This window comes from Carcharodon carcharias, chromosome 13 (genome assembly GCF_017639515.1).
Source record: "Carcharodon carcharias isolate sCarCar2 chromosome 13, sCarCar2.pri, whole genome shotgun sequence".
Taxonomy (NCBI): domain Eukaryota; kingdom Metazoa; phylum Chordata; class Chondrichthyes; order Lamniformes; family Lamnidae; genus Carcharodon; species Carcharodon carcharias.
This window is the reverse complement of record NC_054479.1, coordinates 16,928,684-16,948,184: the sequence shown is the minus strand read 5'-3', so window position 1 is coordinate 16,948,184 and position 19,501 is coordinate 16,928,684. Positions and strand designations below refer to the sequence as shown.

Below are 19,501 nucleotides of genomic sequence, written 5' to 3'. Positions count from 1 at the left end.
GCAGGCAGTGTTGAAAATGCTCAGGACAGTGAGATGAGTGCGATACGGGAAGGATCCGAATGTGTGGCAGAATGCTTGCATGAGGCTCTGAAAGGCCCTGCCACACACATACTTCTCCCTGCAGAATCACTCGTTGGCCAGCTGCTCCCTCTGCAGTGACAGGACACAAGGTTGAGGGGCTCACAGGCAAAAGGGACTCGGAGGGAGAGAACAGCCTCTAAGATTACTGAGTGGATGACCCAGGGGTGTGCAGCTGCCGTTCCTTCACACTCCAGGTGCCAGGGGCCCCAGGGCCCCAGCCTGACCCCTTGAGTGGAAAGAGCACCTGGAGGGACATCGAGCTGCCCCGTTTCCCTCTCGCGTTGCCACTGCAGGAACCCACCCATGGCTCCCGTGATGGACTGCAGGCCTGCACACATCTCTGCGTTCTGCTGGACCAGGGTCTCCATGGCGTTCGCCATCCTTCCCATGGAGACCTCCATGTGTACACATGTGGGCTCACTTCATCAGGGAGCAGGTGGACGCACTCCTCTGACTTGCGTGCCACTCTGTTGAGGGCTTCCAACAGAGAGAGCACTCACAGTTGCGTTGAGAGATGGCGATATGGTGCAGCATTCTCACAAGTGCGACCTCATCACCACCGCAGGCACAGTCCATGTCCTCACCAGTCAAAGCGAGGGCCCAGTCTTCAAAGTGAGTGAGGAGCCTAATGTGGGCCACTCCACCCCCAGTCTGGGACCTCTCCCTGTTGATGTGAGCAGGCTTCTCGAGCATGGAAACGGATGGAGAGAGTGTGACCAGGACATAAGGCACTACATGGAATGTTTGTATGGTGAGAAGAGCAATGGACGGGATGAGGACATGAGCTCGAGAGGATATGAGCCTGATGGGGATTTGAGGATGCGTGTGAGAGTTAGTGATGCTGTCCCTTGTGGTATAAGATCCCTGTTGGTGTGTGATGGGTTTGTGAGTGTGTGAGTTCATGAGAAGAATGAGTTACCCTGCCGGAACAGATGAGAGCATTCATCCTGTAGTGGCACTGGGTGGCTGTCCTCTTTTGCATGGCATTCGCACTGACCACCGCCTCCCGTGCTGGATTGGTGATGCAGCTGCCCCTCCTGTGGCCAGAGCGAGGGTAGAGGACATCACGGCAGGCCTCCGCGGCATCTAAAAGGCACTCAAGTGACACGTCACTAAACCGGGGGTCTGCAGTATTATTGCTTTTCAGGGCCATCCTTTCTTCTGTGTGGCAGTCCTGGGCTGGAAGAAGAGGTGCACATGTCTGCATTTTAAATATGGTGCCCGGCGTAATGAAACGGTGAGGTGATGGCATGGCAAGCGAATGAGAGCCTGCCCATTATCAAAACGGCGTGTTTCCCGGGAATACATTAATGCAGCGGGTTTGGGACAATATGGCGTGAGTAGCCGCCATTGTGGCTGGCGGGTAAAACGTCATTTTTCCCGCCCGCTACCACACTTAGTGTAAATCTGGGACGATTCTGCCCATAGTCAGACATGCTACTCGTTGGTGTTGCATTGGTTAGTGGCAGAGTCACATGGATAGGCAAGCCATGAGAGTATAATAATTTTCATAATATTTTTCTGGTTTATTGTAAAGTAGGTTTGTGGTGTTCTCTCTGTGTGTGTGTGTGTGATTTAATTACATTTTGTAATCAAGCAGACTGCAAGCTGAAGTTATCAAAAGAAGTAAAGTGTACAAGTGTCTTTAATGTGCTAATGAATAAATATGGTTGGGGTCTTAGCGTATAAGGTGTAAAGGACAAATGCATTTTTAGATAGATGAAGGGAGATTTGAACTTCAAAGAGATTAATGAGAATAATAGCAACATGAAAAGATTTATATTATAAGAAAGGTAAAAGTTACAGAGACAGATAGAAACAATGGAATTTACATATTAAAAGTGGTGAAACATATATAAAGGAGAATGATATGTGCCAGAAGAAGGCATTGTAAGATCCAACAGAAGCGTGTGAAGTCTGCAGTATTTATGCATTAGGCCTGCTATCTACAGAAACTGAAGCTGTGGAGAGCCATTTTGAATTCCACTGTCCAGGATATTGCATTAATTTGCTGGATCTGTTTAAAATCTAAAACCTATTTTTAGACCATTACCTTAAAGGGGGTGTAACTGGGAGTCAGGTTAATTAGGGATTTTAGGAGTTATTACAGTAGTAATTTGTAGACCTATGTATGTGCTTGAAATTTTTCTTTTGTTAATAAATATTTTAATTTTAGTTTTTTTTAAAAATCTGGAAGTCTTGGTGGACTTATTACTTCTGAATTCAGGGCACGAATCTCGAAATAAATACAAATGGCAAAACTGTTGTGACAGCACGATCGAGTTTCCCTTGTGGATTTGATCCACCTGGCACACACCATCTGCCACATCATAATAGGCAGAAGTGCAGCCATGTCACAAACTTGCCCAAGGGAGGCAAATTTGGTTCCTAATCTTGACAACATCACTAGTACTTGGTCTCAGACTGCCACAGTAATACCTGGGCATGAGTTGCCTGCGAATCTTCTCTATCAGAAATGGCGGATAGTGTTGGGTGAGCAGTTAAGGGATAGCAATCATTTTTTTAAACAAGTGTTTGATCCCTGGTACATTCTAGGTTAACTGATATTAGCCTGTCTGGAATCAAAGAAGGAAATAAATCTGCCTTGAGTCCTTTATCCTTTATCTGCTTCAAGATGCTTCAACTACTTTGAGAGTGGATCAATATTTGGATTTGTGCTTGCTGATGATGAGATTCTTTGAAACTCTGCCCCTTTGAGAAATTGAGATTTCTGTATTCTGAGAATCCTGCCTGCTTAGTCTTTCTCCGGCCTTTTTGGGAAGGAAGAAATGAGGCAATAGGAAACTATTATAAATGGCATGAAAGGAAAATACTGTGGATGCTAGAAGTATAAAATAAAAATGGAGAATGAGAAGTATAAAATAAAAATGGAGAATGCTGGAAGGACTCAGCAGGTCTGGCAGCATCTGTGGAGAGAGATACAGCGTTGACGTTTTGACTCCGTATGACTCTTCTTCAGAGCTTCGGAGCTTTTTTTAGCTGAGCTTTTCCAACATTTTCTGTTTTTATTTTATATTATAAATGGCATGTTACTTTAATTTGAAGAACAGGTTTTTTTCAAAAGGCATGTAACTTTTTTCCTTCCCTTATTTGCAGAGGCCAGGTTCTCCCAGCTAACAGCCTGTTAAACACAATAGATGTGCAGCTTGTATATGAAGAAACTAAATATTCCTTACAGGTAAGTGAGTTAGTGAAAGCTCTTTTTTCCATTTGATTTCCTTTCATTGTTCTCCCTTTACTGAGCTTGCATGTGTAGTTGATTTTGATGTCTTCTTCAAAGAGTAATTGTGATTGGATTAATTACTGAGCCCGACCACATGTGGTGGCTGAATTAGCGGTTGTTTAAATGTAGCATTTCCAACTCTCAAAATTTTCTTAAAATCTTTCACTTAGTCCTGAAGTAGAGGCAGTTTTTTAATGTGGCCTGGCCAACAGTGGGCACTGAGCTACAATTGCTGAAGCAAACATTATGCATGACTTTTGTCAGATTCAGAAAAGAGACTTCACCCTTCAAATTTAGGATGTGTTTGAATGCTGCTCCTCGAAGTGAGCAGTTTGCAAACTTTGCCAAAATATCTGCCATTTCACCATTTCGCCATACCTGGTCTCCATTCATTCTTGGGCTTGATAAAAAGTGGACAGCCTACCAGGATAACTATTCCCCTTAATTTTTAACTAAGCCTTCATATTTACACTCTCTCTCAGTGTTAGTCAGTCACTTAGTTTGAAACAATTTCACATGTTGCTGCATGAGTTTTGTTTTCTCTTATCTTCACACCCAATGCGCAGGTGACCCGTCAGTCACCGACCCTCTATGTTGTTATTATGAATGATTCGCACATTGAGATCGATGTTCACCGGTTAAGTGATGGAGGTCTCTTATTGTCCTATGATGGCAACAGTTACACGACATACATGAAAGAGGAGATAGACAAGTAAGAAATTCCCTGCTGTTCTACAAGAATTGTCATATTGTTTGAAGGTTCTTGTTCCTGCTTACTTTATAATTTGCACCAGCAGGTATCTGATCACTATCGGTAACAAGACTTGTGTGTTTGAGAATGAGAAGGACCCCACTGTGCTGAGGTCTCCCTCTGCTGGCAAACTACTGCAGTACCTTGTTGAAGATGGAGACCATGTCTTTGCAAGACATAGCTATGCGGAGATTGAGGTGCGTAATCTTCGTTACAATTCATTTTTCCAGAAGATTTAAATCCTTATTGGTGTACTATTGGTGGTTCACCCTTCAATGCTTCGCTTGCCAACTATTCCAATGGCCCACTCCTATCCTCACCTGATGGCCCACAAACGCACTCTTTCAGCTACATGTGCTGGACAGTGATGAGCAATCCAGCAAATTTTACCCTTTTCTGATTCAAGTGAACCAACTGCCTGTGCCACTGACCTAGTTGAGATGTGCTAATCCAGTACAGGTCAGATATTGAACATGATTATTTGCATCCCCGAACTATTAAGGGAATTGTTCGTTGGGGTGCATTTAACACAGACTCGAGCCCACTCCCCTGCCCCATTTTTCAACCTTGGGTAAATCCAACACTATTTACAACATTTTGCAAACACTCTGATTTTTTTGTACAATCCTTACTTGCAAATTTTTGATTGAGGAAGTCCTTATGTGACTACCAGTTAGTTGTGTTTGAAGTAACTTATAAATAACAGGCGTTTTTGAGGTTGTTGAGGTTTTGCCACTTCTCATTAGCAAGTAGCTTTTGTTTGAAAGAAAGAAAATAGGGAATCTCTTATCTAAAGAAAAAGGAGAAAAGAAATTGTAAGATTTTCAGCATAAATTCATGTAGTCTTGTAAAATCTGGCTTGACTTTCTCCACACAGGTGATGAAGATGGTAATGGCTTTAGCTGTTGAGGAGTCAGGATGTGTGCATTATGTAAAGCGACCAGGTGCCTGTCTGGAGCAAGGCTGCACAATAGCTAAAATGGAATTAGATGATCCCAAGAAACTTCATACAGTAAGTTCTCTTCCATCTGCATAAACTGGTGTGCTGCCAGTGTTTATTCCTTTAATTCATTGCTATAGACTTACCTGAGAAAGTTTCATCCTTTACTTTTAAGCACAGAAATATAAAGCTGGGAAATGACGCAATTTTATCGCATTGGCCTCCCATCATTTTTTTGGAAAATTCAGTTGGATTACTTAACTGTATTGTCTTCTCAGCAGGAAGAAAGATCTCGGTTGGTTAGTTGATTGTGGGGTTGCGGGGGGGGGGTGCACAGGTGTAGTGGGGACAAGTTGTTTCTGTTCAAAACATTTTTAGTGTTGAATTAAAAGCTTATTTTACATGACTAAAACTAGTCGAAATTTCTATCTGACAACTTGGCCAACCTTTCCCTTTCCTCTTCCTTTTCCTTTCTCTTATCATTCTGTACTTTATTTGCCTACTTTCCTTATCCTTTACAACAAACCTGGACAGGCTTGGAGTCAATAGAGCCTGAACCCCAGAAAAAACGGACTAATAGCAAACTGCATGGAGCTCCCACGTTTCTAAATGTAAAAATTGGTTTTGAAATATCAATAAGCATATCATTGCTTTCTGGATCTCATTCTCTAGGCCCACTTGCACACGGGAACATTTGTGCCGCAGCAGTCGCTCGCCATTATTGGCGAGAAGCTCCATCAGGTCTTTCACAGTGTGCTGGAGAATCTGGTCAATGTCATGAATGGTTACTGCTTGCCTGAACCCTACTTCAACAGTAAGGTAAGTGGTAGAGTTAGAACTTGCAAACCCACTGCTTTTTTGTAATCGGTTTTAATATCCACATTAATTTGAAGGATTGAGCCACGTTTTTTACTGTAGTTTTTTTGCAGGTACATATAAACATCAAATAAAGCCTGAAATGTAGGATTGCCTTAATCCCTAGGTTGTGTTGAACTGTACTGAACTGGTACTTAGCTTGGATTTATATTTTCCCTTTTGTGCCTCCTCCAAAAGTATGCACATAATTTTTTGCGCTGTAGATTTTTTTCTATAATCGTGTGCGGTGTGGACAATAAAAGCACACAGAATAACCCCTGTCTTGAATCCAAGGTTCCAATTAGGGAGCAAAAATCAAACGACTTACCCTCACTTGGGTATCAACTAATGCTACCTCCAAGAGCAATGTAGAATGATTGTACCTGGTACCCACTAATGAAAAAATACTGCAGGACTTTTATGCTTTTAGTATTTTATTGTTCCAACCTGAAACAGTCCCCCCTAGTTCTAGACTCACTCACAAGAGGAAACATCCTTTTCATGTCCACCTTGTCAATGCCATTCAGGATCTTATATAATTCAATCAAGTCACCCCTCAATCTTCTGAACTCCAATGGAAACAAGTCCAGCCTGTCTAACCTTTCCTCCTTCCTGGTATCAATCTTGTAAACCTCCTCTGAACTGCCTCCAACACATTTACACCATTAAATAAGGAAGCCAAAACTGCACACAATATTTGAGAGGTGGTCTCACCAATGCCCTGTATATCTGCAGCATAACATCCTTACTTTTATGTTCAATTCCTCTCTTTTTATAAAGGATAGCCTTATATTAGCCTTCTTAATCACTTGCTGTACCTGCTTACTAACTTTTTGTGACTCATGCACTAGAACACCTCGATCCCTCTGCACCTCAGAATTCTGCAGCCGTTCTCCGTTTAAGTAATACTCTGCTTTTTTATTCTTCCTGCCAAAGTGAACAACTTCACATTTTCCTACACCATACCTCATCTGCCAGGTTTTTGCCCACTCACTCAGCCTATCTATATCCATCTGTAACCTCCTTATGTCCCCTCCACAACATACTTTCCTACCTATCTTTGTGTCATCTACAAATTTAGCTACCATGCCTTCAATCCCCTCATTGATATGCCAAATAAGGCTAATTATTGGTAAGCCTCTTTGAATTCCATTCCTAAACACCATTACCTTTGGACTTCTTTCTGCACCTTTTACAACCTTGTGAAATATTGTCACCCTTCCTGTCTCTCATTAATTACATGGCTTGGCATTCACTCCTCTACTTTTATTTGCATAGCGCCTTGACATATACCTTTATATTAAAGTGAGTAATCGTTGACCATTTGCAAATAAGCTCATTCCTCAACCAATTTACCTTGTACGAAGGTATCACCAATATAATTTAAATGTGTGGCTTCCTGACTCTGACATCATATATTGATTTCAAGGAATGCTTGTGCTAACTTGATTCTTTCAATTTACCCCCCTCCCACCCTCGCCCCCATTTGCCCACCATAGGTTAAAACGTGGATCATAAAGCTGATGACAACTCTCAGAGACCCGTCGTTGCCACTTCTTGAGTTGCAAGACATTATGACCAATGTTTCGGTCAGAATCCCTGCAAGTGTGGAGAAGGCCATTTGGAAAGTAATAGCCCAATATGCTAGCAACATCACTTCTGTGCTCAGTCAGTTCCCCAGCCAGCAGGTAAGCCAGCTGCAGAGTGTTGAACGAGTTATGTGCCCATGAGAAACCATGAGAGGTATAGTAAGACTGTCAGAGGAAGAGGGGCTAAAGGGAGCAGGTATCATACTACAGATTTTTTTTTAAATGTTCAAAGCCAACTTCAGCGATTTAAAAAAAAAACTTTGAAAGTAGAATGGATTGGCCCATATGCTCTTCACAGAGCACCTTTTCTCCCACTGAGGGGTGAGCTGGAATCCAGTTCCTTGATGTCTTTAGTAGGTTCTTACCTCATTCTAAGATATGTCTGATCCTGCTGCAGTTACACCCTTTTGCATTTTGTGTTGAGCCAGGGTTGACGGTGAACAAACAATGAGTGATGTGCCAGGCTATCAGATTGTAGATTGTGGTGGTATCCATCTGCTGCTGTTGATGACTCTCAGTGCTTTATGGATACCTAGTTTTGCTTCTAGTCTTTAGTTTATCCTACTTAGTAGGGTGGTAGTGCTGCCCATACTGTTACAATCCTTGGCCAGGCATCAGGTTGTGAGGGGGGAGACCCAGTTAGGGACCAATAACATTTAGGTTAAAGTAGACAAAGTTTGAGATTTAAAACACCTGCTAATAAAATACAGCTACAAGATTCCATGGGTTTGGAACAAAAAATAAACTTTATTATACAAGTTCAGAAAAATAAAATAACTTACAATATCTATCTTATACTCTAACATTCAGGATAAGTATGAGGTACACGTGAATTAACAGGCAGACTGTGGTCGAATGCACCACACTACAGAATAAATGCCAAAAGCAACTAAAACAGATCCCATGGATTTCTCATCAACCCACCTGAACCTTAGTCACACTGAGAGTCAACCAATCTCACTGAAACACCATCTCTCTCATTAGGGTTTCTAATCTTCAACTGTGAAGATCTCACCTTGGAATTCTCTCCAAAAGCCGCTCCAAGTCAGATGACTTCAATGACAGCCCACCTTGCAGGGTTTCAGTCTTGCCTTATGTTCCCCTGGATTATGTTCCCCTGGATTTCTGAGTACACTCAAGCATCAACTTACAAGGACAATTTCAGAACTTTGGCCATGCCAAGCAGAACACCACTGCTCCAAAGGGGTACTGCTGCCCCAGTGCACAGTCACCAACCTTCTGCTGCCTTCTTGGATCTTCACCAGGAATTTTCCTTCACCTTGTTTAATTGAAGCTATGAGACTTATGGCGTATGCAATTAATGTTGAGAATGCTGATTCTGACTATCATTATCCCCCCACTTCTGGCTGCTGTATCCTGCTGGTAGAACAGGACTATTGAGGGCTGATAATACAGGAGTTTGGAATACTAGAAGCAACTCTATGCACATGACTGTTAGGTTGTTGCTTAACTAATTGGTGGGACATTTTTTCCGACTTGGGTACCAGTCCTTAGATGTTAGTGAGGAGAACTTTGCAGGGTGAACTGGGCCTTTTTTTCTTATCCGAATGAGATTCCCGGGTTGTTGCTGACAGGATCATCTGATTTTCTTTTTATTGAACTTTATAATATTAGTTACAAACCAGTAGGCTTGTTAGGCCACTATACAGGGCATTAAAAATCTATCACATATTGTGGGAGCTGGCATGCCCATTGCTTTTTCGATTCCCCATTTAAGCCAGGATGGGAAGGTTGAGTACAGTCTTTCCCACCCAGGGGCCAATTGAAGCCTTTAAGTGGCCAACTAAGGGCCATTTGAGGGCCTCATTAGGCTGTTGCTGGTACCAGCGGCAGGGGAACTGTACGCCATGTGGGGATACCACCTAGTAATAGTTGGTGATCTCCTTAAGGGCTTCGCGGGCACTGCTTCAACCCTCCTTTTAGGCATGGAACCTTTCACGCATAAAGGCACGGAAGCCCTGATGTCAGGCAGTTGATTCCTGATTCCATGCAATCCCGTTGGGGCTTCCGTAAATGGCCGTGGCAGGGTTGCCCCTGGCTTACAGCCCATTGATTAAATTCAGCCCAGAATGAATGCTAGGCTCCCTTCTTTGAAGGACCTTAATTAAACCAGTTGGGATATTAACAACAACCTAGAAGCCTTTATGCTTATTTTCTCAGGCTAACCCACTTACTACTAGCTTTGCTGATTTCAGTGCAATTTGCTATGGTGGGATTTTAACTTACAATTTCTAGGTGGCCAGTTCAGTGCTATAACCACCTTGACACCATATCAGACCTTTTCTCTTGGCTATACTAACACTCTTTTTAAAATTTAAGATTGCAAACATCCTGGATAGCCATGCAGCCACCCTTCAGCGGAAAGCAGACAGGGAAGTCTTCTTTATGAACACACAGACCATTGTCCAGTTGGTGCAGCGGTGAGTAATGAATTCTATATAACCACGTTGCTCAATATAATTTTATGAAGGTTTAGTAATGAAGGTTTTCAACTTGAACTTGGCATCACGTTTCAACGTCATCCAAACTTTTTTTACATTAATTACTTCCAATTTTGTAGTAATCTGAACAGATATCATTTGAACCCTTTGATTAGATTCCTGTCTGCAACTTATTCCCACATTTCTGTAATTATGCTATGGTAGATGATCTCCTGTGGCATTGTGCATGAGGCCGTACACTACCTTATGAACAATGTGGTGTTTAACTGCTAACCTGATCTGTCCTTTGCGCAATAAAAACAGAAAATACTGGAAATACTCAACAGGTCTGACAGCGTCTGTGGAGAGAGAAAATGGATAAATGCTTCAGGTTGTGACCCTTCATCTGAACTGATCTGATGAAAGGTCATATATCTGATATGTTAACTGTTTCACTTTCCACCGATGATGCCAGACCTGCTGAGTATTTCAAGCACTTTGTTTTTGTTTCAGATTTACAGCATCCATGGTATTTTTGCTTTTGTTCTTTAAGCACATCGTTTGCATACTTTCTGATCTAATTTTTTGGTCATTTTGCTAATTTGCTACCAATTTGTCCCTTTAGGAGCTAATGTTTCTTTTAACTTTTTCAGCCTTTTTGTGGCTGAAGAAAAATACACTAAGTCAAGGAATAAACATCCATGCAGGATTGTATTGAGCAAGGTAAACTGTGTGGATCATCACTATTCCCCCATCCCTTTCTTCCCACCCATTCTCTATTAGATGTAATTCCTGTTCCTTCAAGACCAATAATTCATAAATTTTTCGATTTGTGCTTTTCATTTGGCATTTTAAAGCAGAATATTTAACCCACTTAAAAGAAACACGACCTCTACTTTTCTTGCCAAAATTGGTTTGTTACAGTTCCAAGATGCTGCATGCTTGATGGAATATGCTGTCGTAATGACAAATGGGGGATTTGGACAGTGAGTGGAGTAACTGCTGGAAAACATATCAAATAGCTCACCTTTCAGAGGTCTGGAAACTGAATGGAAACAGGCATCTTAATAGGCTGAGAAAAGCCGATAACGGTAATAATATTGGGTTAGTTTAATTAATTTTATGGATGGTTTAGAAAGTAAAGCTTGCCGAAAATTTTCCCCAGGAAAATAAATCAAACCAGTCATTTACTCACTTCTGACTCTTTGGTTTGTGAGATAGGAGATTCGCATGAACATTGACACTTAAATTAGCCAATTGTGAAAAATGATTAGTTTCCAGCTCGTAACTTACCGCCAGCTGTGTTCACTTTGAACCTCACTGGATGATTTTTGACTAAAAACCTTCTGCTCTAAAAGAGGCAGCCCAGGACTCGGACCCACAGCAGTTCCATTAGGTTCCCAATACCACAAAAAACATAAAATTAATTAGTTTCCTTTTCTCCGTCAGCTATCGGAGTGGGATTCGTGGGCACATGAAATCAGTTGTCCTGGACCTGTTGAGGAGGTACCTGAATGTGGAAACACAGTTCCAACAAGGTAAAAAAAAAGTTAGTTTTTAACTAAAATAAAACTAAGGGCTGACCCTACACTCCTTTAGGCTTCTGAGATGTATATGGGTGCCTGGTAAATATATGGATCTCCTGCTGCCTCCTTTCTTAACACCAGACTGAATCCATACGTCACTTGCTATTATTAGCAAATGTCCCACAGGTGCTTTACCCATGCTTGTTCCCCCTTTTCCTACTTTACCTATGCCCAGTTCCTAATGAGGGTTATTTATGCACCAGAAACATTAACCTGTCTTTCCCCTATTGAGTATTTCTAGCATTCTCTTTTTATGTTGCATTTTAACCAAACTTTTAAATGTACACATTTTATTCAAATTGACATTTATTGAGGTTTTAGGAGCTTTTTCTTTCAAATCTCCTTTCTAATAATGTGACATTCTTTGGTGCAAGGAGGTGAGCAGGGAGCCACCAACTTGGGAGACCTGTTCGTGTTGCTCTGGAGCTAGAAATTGGGAACTGCATAAGAACAAGCCATGGCTTTCATTTATATTTCACCTTGCTACTGCCTCTTCTTGGTGCTTTCATCTTTCTGACTTGTTCAGATTTGACAACCCCTTCATGTGTGAAGAATCAGGTGCTAACCTGCATTGTACTAATCTATGGATGAACCATGATCATAATGAATGGCGGAGCAGGCTTGAAGGGCCGAATGGCTTACTTCTGCTCCTATTTTCTACATTTCTATGTTAACCCATTGGTACAGCAATGCACTATATCATAAAGTATTCATAAAACTATGAATCGGATTATCTTTTAAGGCATTAAGTAAAACTATGCATCAAATAATATGGAGAAGAATGCTGGAGGTGCTCCTATTTTCTACATTTCTATGTTAACCCATTGGTACAGCAATGCACTATATCATAAAGTATTCATAAAACTATGAATCGGATTATCTTTTAAGGCATTAAGTAAAACTATGCATCAAATATTATGGAGAAGAATGCTGGAGGTGGTGGGGGAATACTCTTGTGCTGACTGGATATGGCTCCAATAGGCTGCTGTCTCAATCCAAACGTTTAGAACCATTTTAGCACAAGAAATTATAACTTAAACAATGTATGCTGGATAAATACTTTTGGATGTGAAGTGCTTTCCCATTCCCTTCCCCAAATGTTGTTCTCAATCATATAACTTGAGATCAGTTTGCTAGACAGTCATGTAGAGTTTTCAAACATTTCATTTTCCAGCTCATTATGACAAGTGTGTGATCAACTTGAGGGAACAATACAAACCCAACATGACACCGGTACTTGACTGCATCTTTTCTCATGCGCAAGTGGCCAAGAAGAACCTTTTAGTTATCATGTTAATTGTGAGTACTGTAAAATGAGCAGAAATTGAGTACTGGTGTATCCATTTCCTTAGTTCTGTGTGCAGGTTCCCTGACCAAGAGATGCTCCTGCCTCATGGTGTGAAATTTATCTAAATACTGTAGCCCAATATTTTCAATATAACATACAGTGAAATCTTTTGACCAAATCCTGAAAATCCATGGAAACAATGGACATATTTGCTAGTTATTGCCAGTGACCAGATAATTACACTTTCCCTGATTTTACGTATTTTCCCTTTTTGTATTCAGTACATCCCCTGTGTGCATTCATTAAGTCAAATCAACACGGAAAGTGAAGCGGTACTTTGTTTTGCTAAAGAGAACAATGAAGTACCACTTCTACAATGGGTGCTGGACATTGCAATTGCTGATTTGGTGATGCCAAGTCTAACCCCTTAGAGGACGCAGATGTCCTACTGGCACTGAATCATGTACTCTCTGTAATATCTCAGTGGATCAGTGTATTGTGTAAATAGACTAATAATGGAATGCCCTGTCTTTTGTTTCTAACTTCCTTCCCCCTTATGAAGGAAGTCACTGTAATTGGGATACAGTCCCATGGTTGCTCATCAGATTATGGTACCTTCCTTTAAGTTCATCGTACCCTTATCTGACATGCAAACATGCACGTTTCTTGGTAGAAGTTATTGAAAAGCAGCCAGGAAAGGGAAATTTGGCTCCCCACCAACCACTTAGCTCAGGAGAATTACTGGTAATTTGCTGCCCCAGTTTAAAACCTGTTAGATCAGGACAGACCAGGATTTGAATTGGGCCCTCTTTAGTGTGCAGAACTCCTGGAAACTGTTGAGCTTGGGTAGTTATCAACTAGGGTGTCCCACACAGTTTGTGAAACATTTTTTGTTGTGGTATATTGAGTATTGATAGCAGAGGGGGCATTTATATGATATATTGGTTCATAAAGTAACATCGTGTGTATCAATGTTTTGTCGGAGAACAATTGTATGTGATCCATTTTATTTTGCTTGTTGATATAGGATCAGCTTTGTTCACGAGATCCCACATTGACAGATGAGCTGATGGTAATTTTAAATGAACTAACGCAACTCAGCAAAACGGAGAACTCCAAGGTGGCATTACGATCCAGGCAGGTGAGAAGCTGCATAGCTGGAAAGCAGATAATGTGGCTTCATTAGTGTACATAAAAGAAATTAAAATTCATGGCAGTACCGGAGGCAGTCTTCAAACTTTAGAAAACCAAAAAAGTAGAAGAGGGACATTTGTTTTCAATCTTAATAAAAGGCGGCTTGTGAGAACCCATCTGAAGTAACTTGTGAGGCATAACCCACCAGTCAAATAATTAACATCCAGAGAGTTTCTAATGCATGTTATGTATTAGTGAGCACAAATATTTTCATTGTATATATGTCAGAAAATTGGGAATTAAATGAGACCAGACGGTATGCATCAGTGTATTGATACAATACCATGGTAGCACTAGTTTATTTCCCCATTTTACTGATCTAAGGTACATTTTCAGATGAGGTTTTTCAAGGCCACACAGTTGCCCATGGAGGTGGGGAGGGACCATTTTGGAACATGGTTATGTGTTTCCCACTGATCAGTTCTTCGCAACACAGTCAGAGGACTCAGGACACATCAGCTACAAGGCGTGCATGGTGTGGGGAGACTGTAAGGTTTGAAGAGAAAAGAAAAGTCTGAACTCATCTTTTAAGAATAAAATTAAGATGATATAAGAGCAAATTGTTTTCAATTACTTTTTTCATGGGAGAAACTGTGTAAGTTTCCACTTTTATATTTGTATCCCTTGTTTGTTTGTCCATCTTAAAACCTGTTACCAAGATGGTAAGTACACAGTTTCCTTCTGTGGTTGATGTCACAAGCAAAATGAATACATTACAAACTGCCCACATGTGATTCTTAGCCCTGATTTCCTCTTTCTGTCTCCCAGCTTTCACACTAATACACCTTGGATCATGATGTGAGCAAGGCAGACTTTAGGCCTCAGTACATCCCCATTCATCTTTTTTGGAGGCAATATATATTGTTATGGCAAAAAATGTTTTGGTCTGTTCTAATTTGGTTTGTTTTAATTGCTCTGTTTATTGGTGACTGTGAGATTATGTACATGCATACGAGCATATGAATTAGGAGCAGGACTAGGCCATTCGGTCCCTTGAGTCTGCTCCACTATTCAATAAGATCATGGCAGATCTGATTGTGGCCTCAACTCTATATTCTGCCTACCCCTGATAACCTTTGACTCCCTTGTTAGTCAGAATGTTATGAAAAGGTTTCTTTCAGTATAATTTTTCTCTGGATCATGGGTGAAATAATACAGCAGTTACTATTTCATGCCTGCTAAGCTTTCTTCCCTAATGCCAGAGACTTAAGTGGTGGTAAAGTTCAAAACGTATCCTACACAAGCAACCATTTTGCATCCATGATCCCATACAGTGATCACAAACAGTTTATTTAATCATGTGGGCCATCGCACTTAAACCTGAATGACTTCTTGCCTGATGTCCACACATCTGAACTTCCAGCAGATTTTACTGCATAACCTTCAGCAGGTGTCCTGTGCCATTCTGAAACTCTTGCCAACTCATCTATACTTGGATGAGTTCTGGTTTCCCAGCCATATGTACTTGCATGAATCCTAATATCTCACTGTGAATTTGGCTGAGACCATTCACGTTACTTCTTTCTTATATAACTTTTCTTTTATATTTTTAGGTTTTGATTGCATCGCATTTACCCTCCTACGAGCTGCGACATAATCAGGTGGAGTCTCTCTTCCTGTCTGCTATCGATATGTATGGGCACCAGTTCTGTCCCGACAATCTAAAGGTGCGTTTGTGACTATGGCATTACCTTTCCATTGTGGCTAGGCCAATAAGCTGCTTTCGTAGCATAATTCGTTTTTTTTCAGGCAACCGCAAGACTTTTTCAATGATGTGAAGATTATGTAGGAATGCTGAAGAGAATAACCACCCCCATCCCAATAAATCACTCCCAGTCTGATGTCCTACTACATGTGAATCTAATGTGTTAGATAACAGTGTTAGTCGTTCAGTTTTTAAACGTGTGTATGTTCTGTTGAAAAGGTTGCATTGAAACCTCCCTGGTCTTGTGACTTTGTCCATTGTATAGTGGATTGCATTGTTGCATATGCTTTCTGGTGGGCCTTTGTTGATTAGGAAAGGGGAAGAGATTTCCCAATTCTATTCCACATGTTAAGCAGAGTTAACATGGTTTTGTGAAAAGTAAATTGTATTTGATAATTTCTTGGAGTTTTTTGAAGAGGGAACAAGTAGATTTTCAGAAGACATTTGATAAGATACCACTCAAGCAGATGTTGCATGGACTAGTGTTTTTGTATTGGGGGTAACATATTAGCATGGATTGAGAATTGGTTAATTGACAGAAAGCAGAGACTAGGAATAAAAGGGTCATTTTCAGCTTGGCACGGCGTAACTCGTTGAATGCTACAATGATCAGTGCTTGTGTCTCCGCTATTAACAATTTATATTAACGACTTGGATAACAGAGCTGTGTGTTATGTATCTAAGTTTGCTAATGATACAAAGATTGGTGGGAAAGTAAGCCTGTCGGAGGTTGTAAAGAGACTACAGAAGAATATGGACTGGTTAAGTTATCGGGCAAAAAGTGGCGGATGGAGTATAATGTGGGAAATTATGAAATTATCCATTCTTGTTGGAAAAGTAGAAAAACAAAAGATTTTTAAGATGCCGAGAGACCAGTAGTTGCTATTCAGAGCAATTTGAAGGTGCTTATACATAAATTAGGGAAGGTTAACAGGCAGGTATAGCAAGGGTGGCAGACAGATGGGAACATCGCAACCTGGGAGTTCCCCTCCAAGCCATTCACCATCCTGACTTGGAAATATATCACTGTTCCTTCACTGTCACTGGGTCAAAATCCTGGAACTCCCCTCCTAACAGCACTGTGGGTGTTCCAACACCACATGGACTGCAGCGGTTCAAGAAGGCAACTCGCCACCACCACAAGGGCAATTAGAGATGGGCAATAAATACTAGTCTAGCCAGCGACGCCCACATCCCTTGAATGAATACAAAAAATTAGAAAGGCAAATGGTATGTTAGCCTTTATCACAAGGCTGTTGGTATAAGGAAGTTTTGATGTATTTATATAGGGCGTTGGTGAGACTACACCTGGAGTATTGTGAAAGACTTTTGTCTCCTTACCTGCCTCAGGTAGGTGTGGTGAGGTGATTTAATTAAAATGCATAAAATTCTTAGAGTGCTTGACAGGGTAGATACTGAGAGGCTATTTCCCCTTGCTGGCATGTCTGGGACTGGAGGGCATGTAGTTGTTGCACTGTGACTAAGGTAGAGATGATGCACTGAATGACTACTTAAAAACATAAGAATGTAAGAAATAGGAGCAGGAGTAGGCCATTCAGCCCTTCAAGCCCGCTCCACCATTCAATGGGCAGAATCTTCGGCTCTGTGAGCGGGGGCGGGGCCTGCTCACCGAGGCATAAAATGACGTGTGGCAACATTGGGCGTGCGTCCCAGTGTCACCGCTTTTCAGTTCGGTGGGCACGCACCTGAGTCGGCTACGCACCCGCCAAACTGTCAAAGGCCTCCTAAGGCCAGTTAACTATCCATTAAAACGATAAACTGAGCTGCCCATCCAACCTTAAGGTTGGCGGGTGGGTGAAGAGCCCAGCCGGCCTTCGCATTTTTCATGGAATCTCATTCACGGGCGGGATGAGGCTTCACAAAGGTTTTTAAAGGTTTGAAAAAAATTTAAATAAAATTCGTAGACTTGTCCCAGCTCATGTGACTGTTTCCTTTATTTTTTTTTCCTTTATTAAAATTTTTTAAACTTAACCTAATCTCCCTGAGGCAGCTCTGTGCCTCAGGGAGATTACTGGGCTCTTTTGCGGGCCTTAATTGGCCCACCCACGTAAAATGGCGGCGCCCAGCCGATCGTGGGGGTGATCAACTGCACACGCACCTGCACCCGCTCCCGCACAACCCCCCGACGGGAAAAAAATTCACCCCAATGTAATCATGTCTGATCTTCTACTTCAACACCATTTTCCTGCTCTATCCCTGTGTCCCTTGATGTTTTTAATGTGTAGAAATCTACCGATCTCAGTCTCGAACATATCCAACGACTAAGCCTTCACAGCCCTCTGGGCAGAGGATTCCAAATATTCACCACCCTCGGAGTGAAGAAGTTCCTTGATATCTCAGTCCTAAATTGCCTGTCCCTCATTTGCAGACTGAGTCCCCTGGTTCTAGACTCCCCAGTCAGGGAAACATTCTTCCTACATCTACCCTGTCGAGCTTTGTGAGAACTTTGTATGTTTGAATGAGATCACCTCTCGTCCTTCTAAACTCCAGCGAACAAAGAGCTAGTCTATTTAATTTTTTCTCATTGGACAATCCTTCCATCCCAGCAATTAGTCTGGTGAACCTTTGTTGCACTCCCCCTATGGCAAGTATATCATTCTTTAGGTAAGGAGACCAAAACTGCACACAATACTCCAGGTGCAGTCTCAACAAGGCCCTATATAATTTCAGTATGAAATCTTTACTCCTATACTCAAATTCTCCTGTAATAAAGGCCAAAATACAATTTGCCTTCTTAATTGCTTGCTGTGCCTGTATGTTAGCTTTCAGTGACTCATGAGCAAGGGCATCCGAGTCCCTTTGAAGTTCAACATTTCCCAGCCTCTCACCCCTTAAGGTATACTCTGCATTTCCGTTTTTCCTACCAAAGAGGATAAACTCAAATTTCTCCACATTGTATTCCGTCTGCCAGATTTTTGCCCATTCACTTACCCTCTCCAAATCCCTTTGCATCCTCCTCACAACTCACTTCTACCTAGTTTTGTGTCATCTGCAAACTTGGAAATATTAATTTAAACCCCACAGCCAAATCATTTGATATATTTATGCTATTAAAACAAGCAATAACCCTTTCCAGCGTGAAGACTACAATTTTTTTTTTTAAATTCTGAATATTTAAAGTTTTGGCTTTTTTTGATGGGCCAACCAGGGATTAATGGACTAGAGATTGATTTTATTGTTGTTTGGCTTTAGAAATTGATCCTCTCAGAGACCTCCATCTTTGATGTCCTGCCCAGTTTCTTCTATCACATCAACCAGGTTGTAAGGATGGCAGCTCTTGAGGTAAATTCATCATTTACTGAAAATATGTTTATGGTTCAGATGCGATATTGCATTAATTAATGGATTTCATTCTTTCTTTTGCTTTTCATTCCCTTTCTACTTAAACAAATTTTTAAAAAATTTTAATCTTCTTCACTTGTGCCCACTAACAGTTGCTGTTGTGTGATTCTAAGAGTGGTCCTCTGGAATCTCACCCAGGTGAATATTTCCAATGTGCGCTCTAGCAGACCCTGAGCAAAAGATTTCAATTTCAAATCCTTACCCGCTCCTGCCTTGCAGCTGAATAACAATTCCTGACCTCTCATTCCTTAATCAATGATACAAATTCATAGTTATGCATTTGTCATGACAATTGCCACATCACATGCTTTATCCAACATACCAAGATATTTAAAGCAATGACTGCAATTGCTTGCGCTATTACAAAGCACATGGAGATCATTCAGTGCCATGGGTTGTCGGCTAAGTCCCAGCACTTGTGATCCCCTTGCTTTTGTATTTGTCTTTCGACTGCCTTATTGTCA

The 19,501-nt window shown here is 41.3% G+C and overlaps 1 protein-coding gene across 1 annotated transcript in view; it reads left to right on the top strand.

Moving 5' to 3' along the window:
* acacb (acetyl-CoA carboxylase beta) overlaps positions 1-19,501 on the top strand; it is a 126,210-nt gene that overhangs the window by 48,833 nt on the left and 57,876 nt on the right. The window contains exons 15-26 of the mRNA XM_041202590.1: positions 3,199-3,280; positions 3,892-4,037; positions 4,123-4,273; positions 4,954-5,088; positions 5,689-5,835; positions 7,371-7,559; positions 9,801-9,901; positions 11,351-11,439; positions 12,662-12,786; positions 13,803-13,916; positions 15,523-15,636; positions 18,888-18,977. Coding sequence (XP_041058524.1) covers positions 3,199-3,280; positions 3,892-4,037; positions 4,123-4,273; positions 4,954-5,088; positions 5,689-5,835; positions 7,371-7,559; positions 9,801-9,901; positions 11,351-11,439; positions 12,662-12,786; positions 13,803-13,916; positions 15,523-15,636; positions 18,888-18,977 — 1,483 coding nt within the window. The remainder of the gene's footprint in view (positions 1-3,198; positions 3,281-3,891; positions 4,038-4,122; positions 4,274-4,953; positions 5,089-5,688; positions 5,836-7,370; positions 7,560-9,800; positions 9,902-11,350; positions 11,440-12,661; positions 12,787-13,802; positions 13,917-15,522; positions 15,637-18,887; positions 18,978-19,501) is intronic.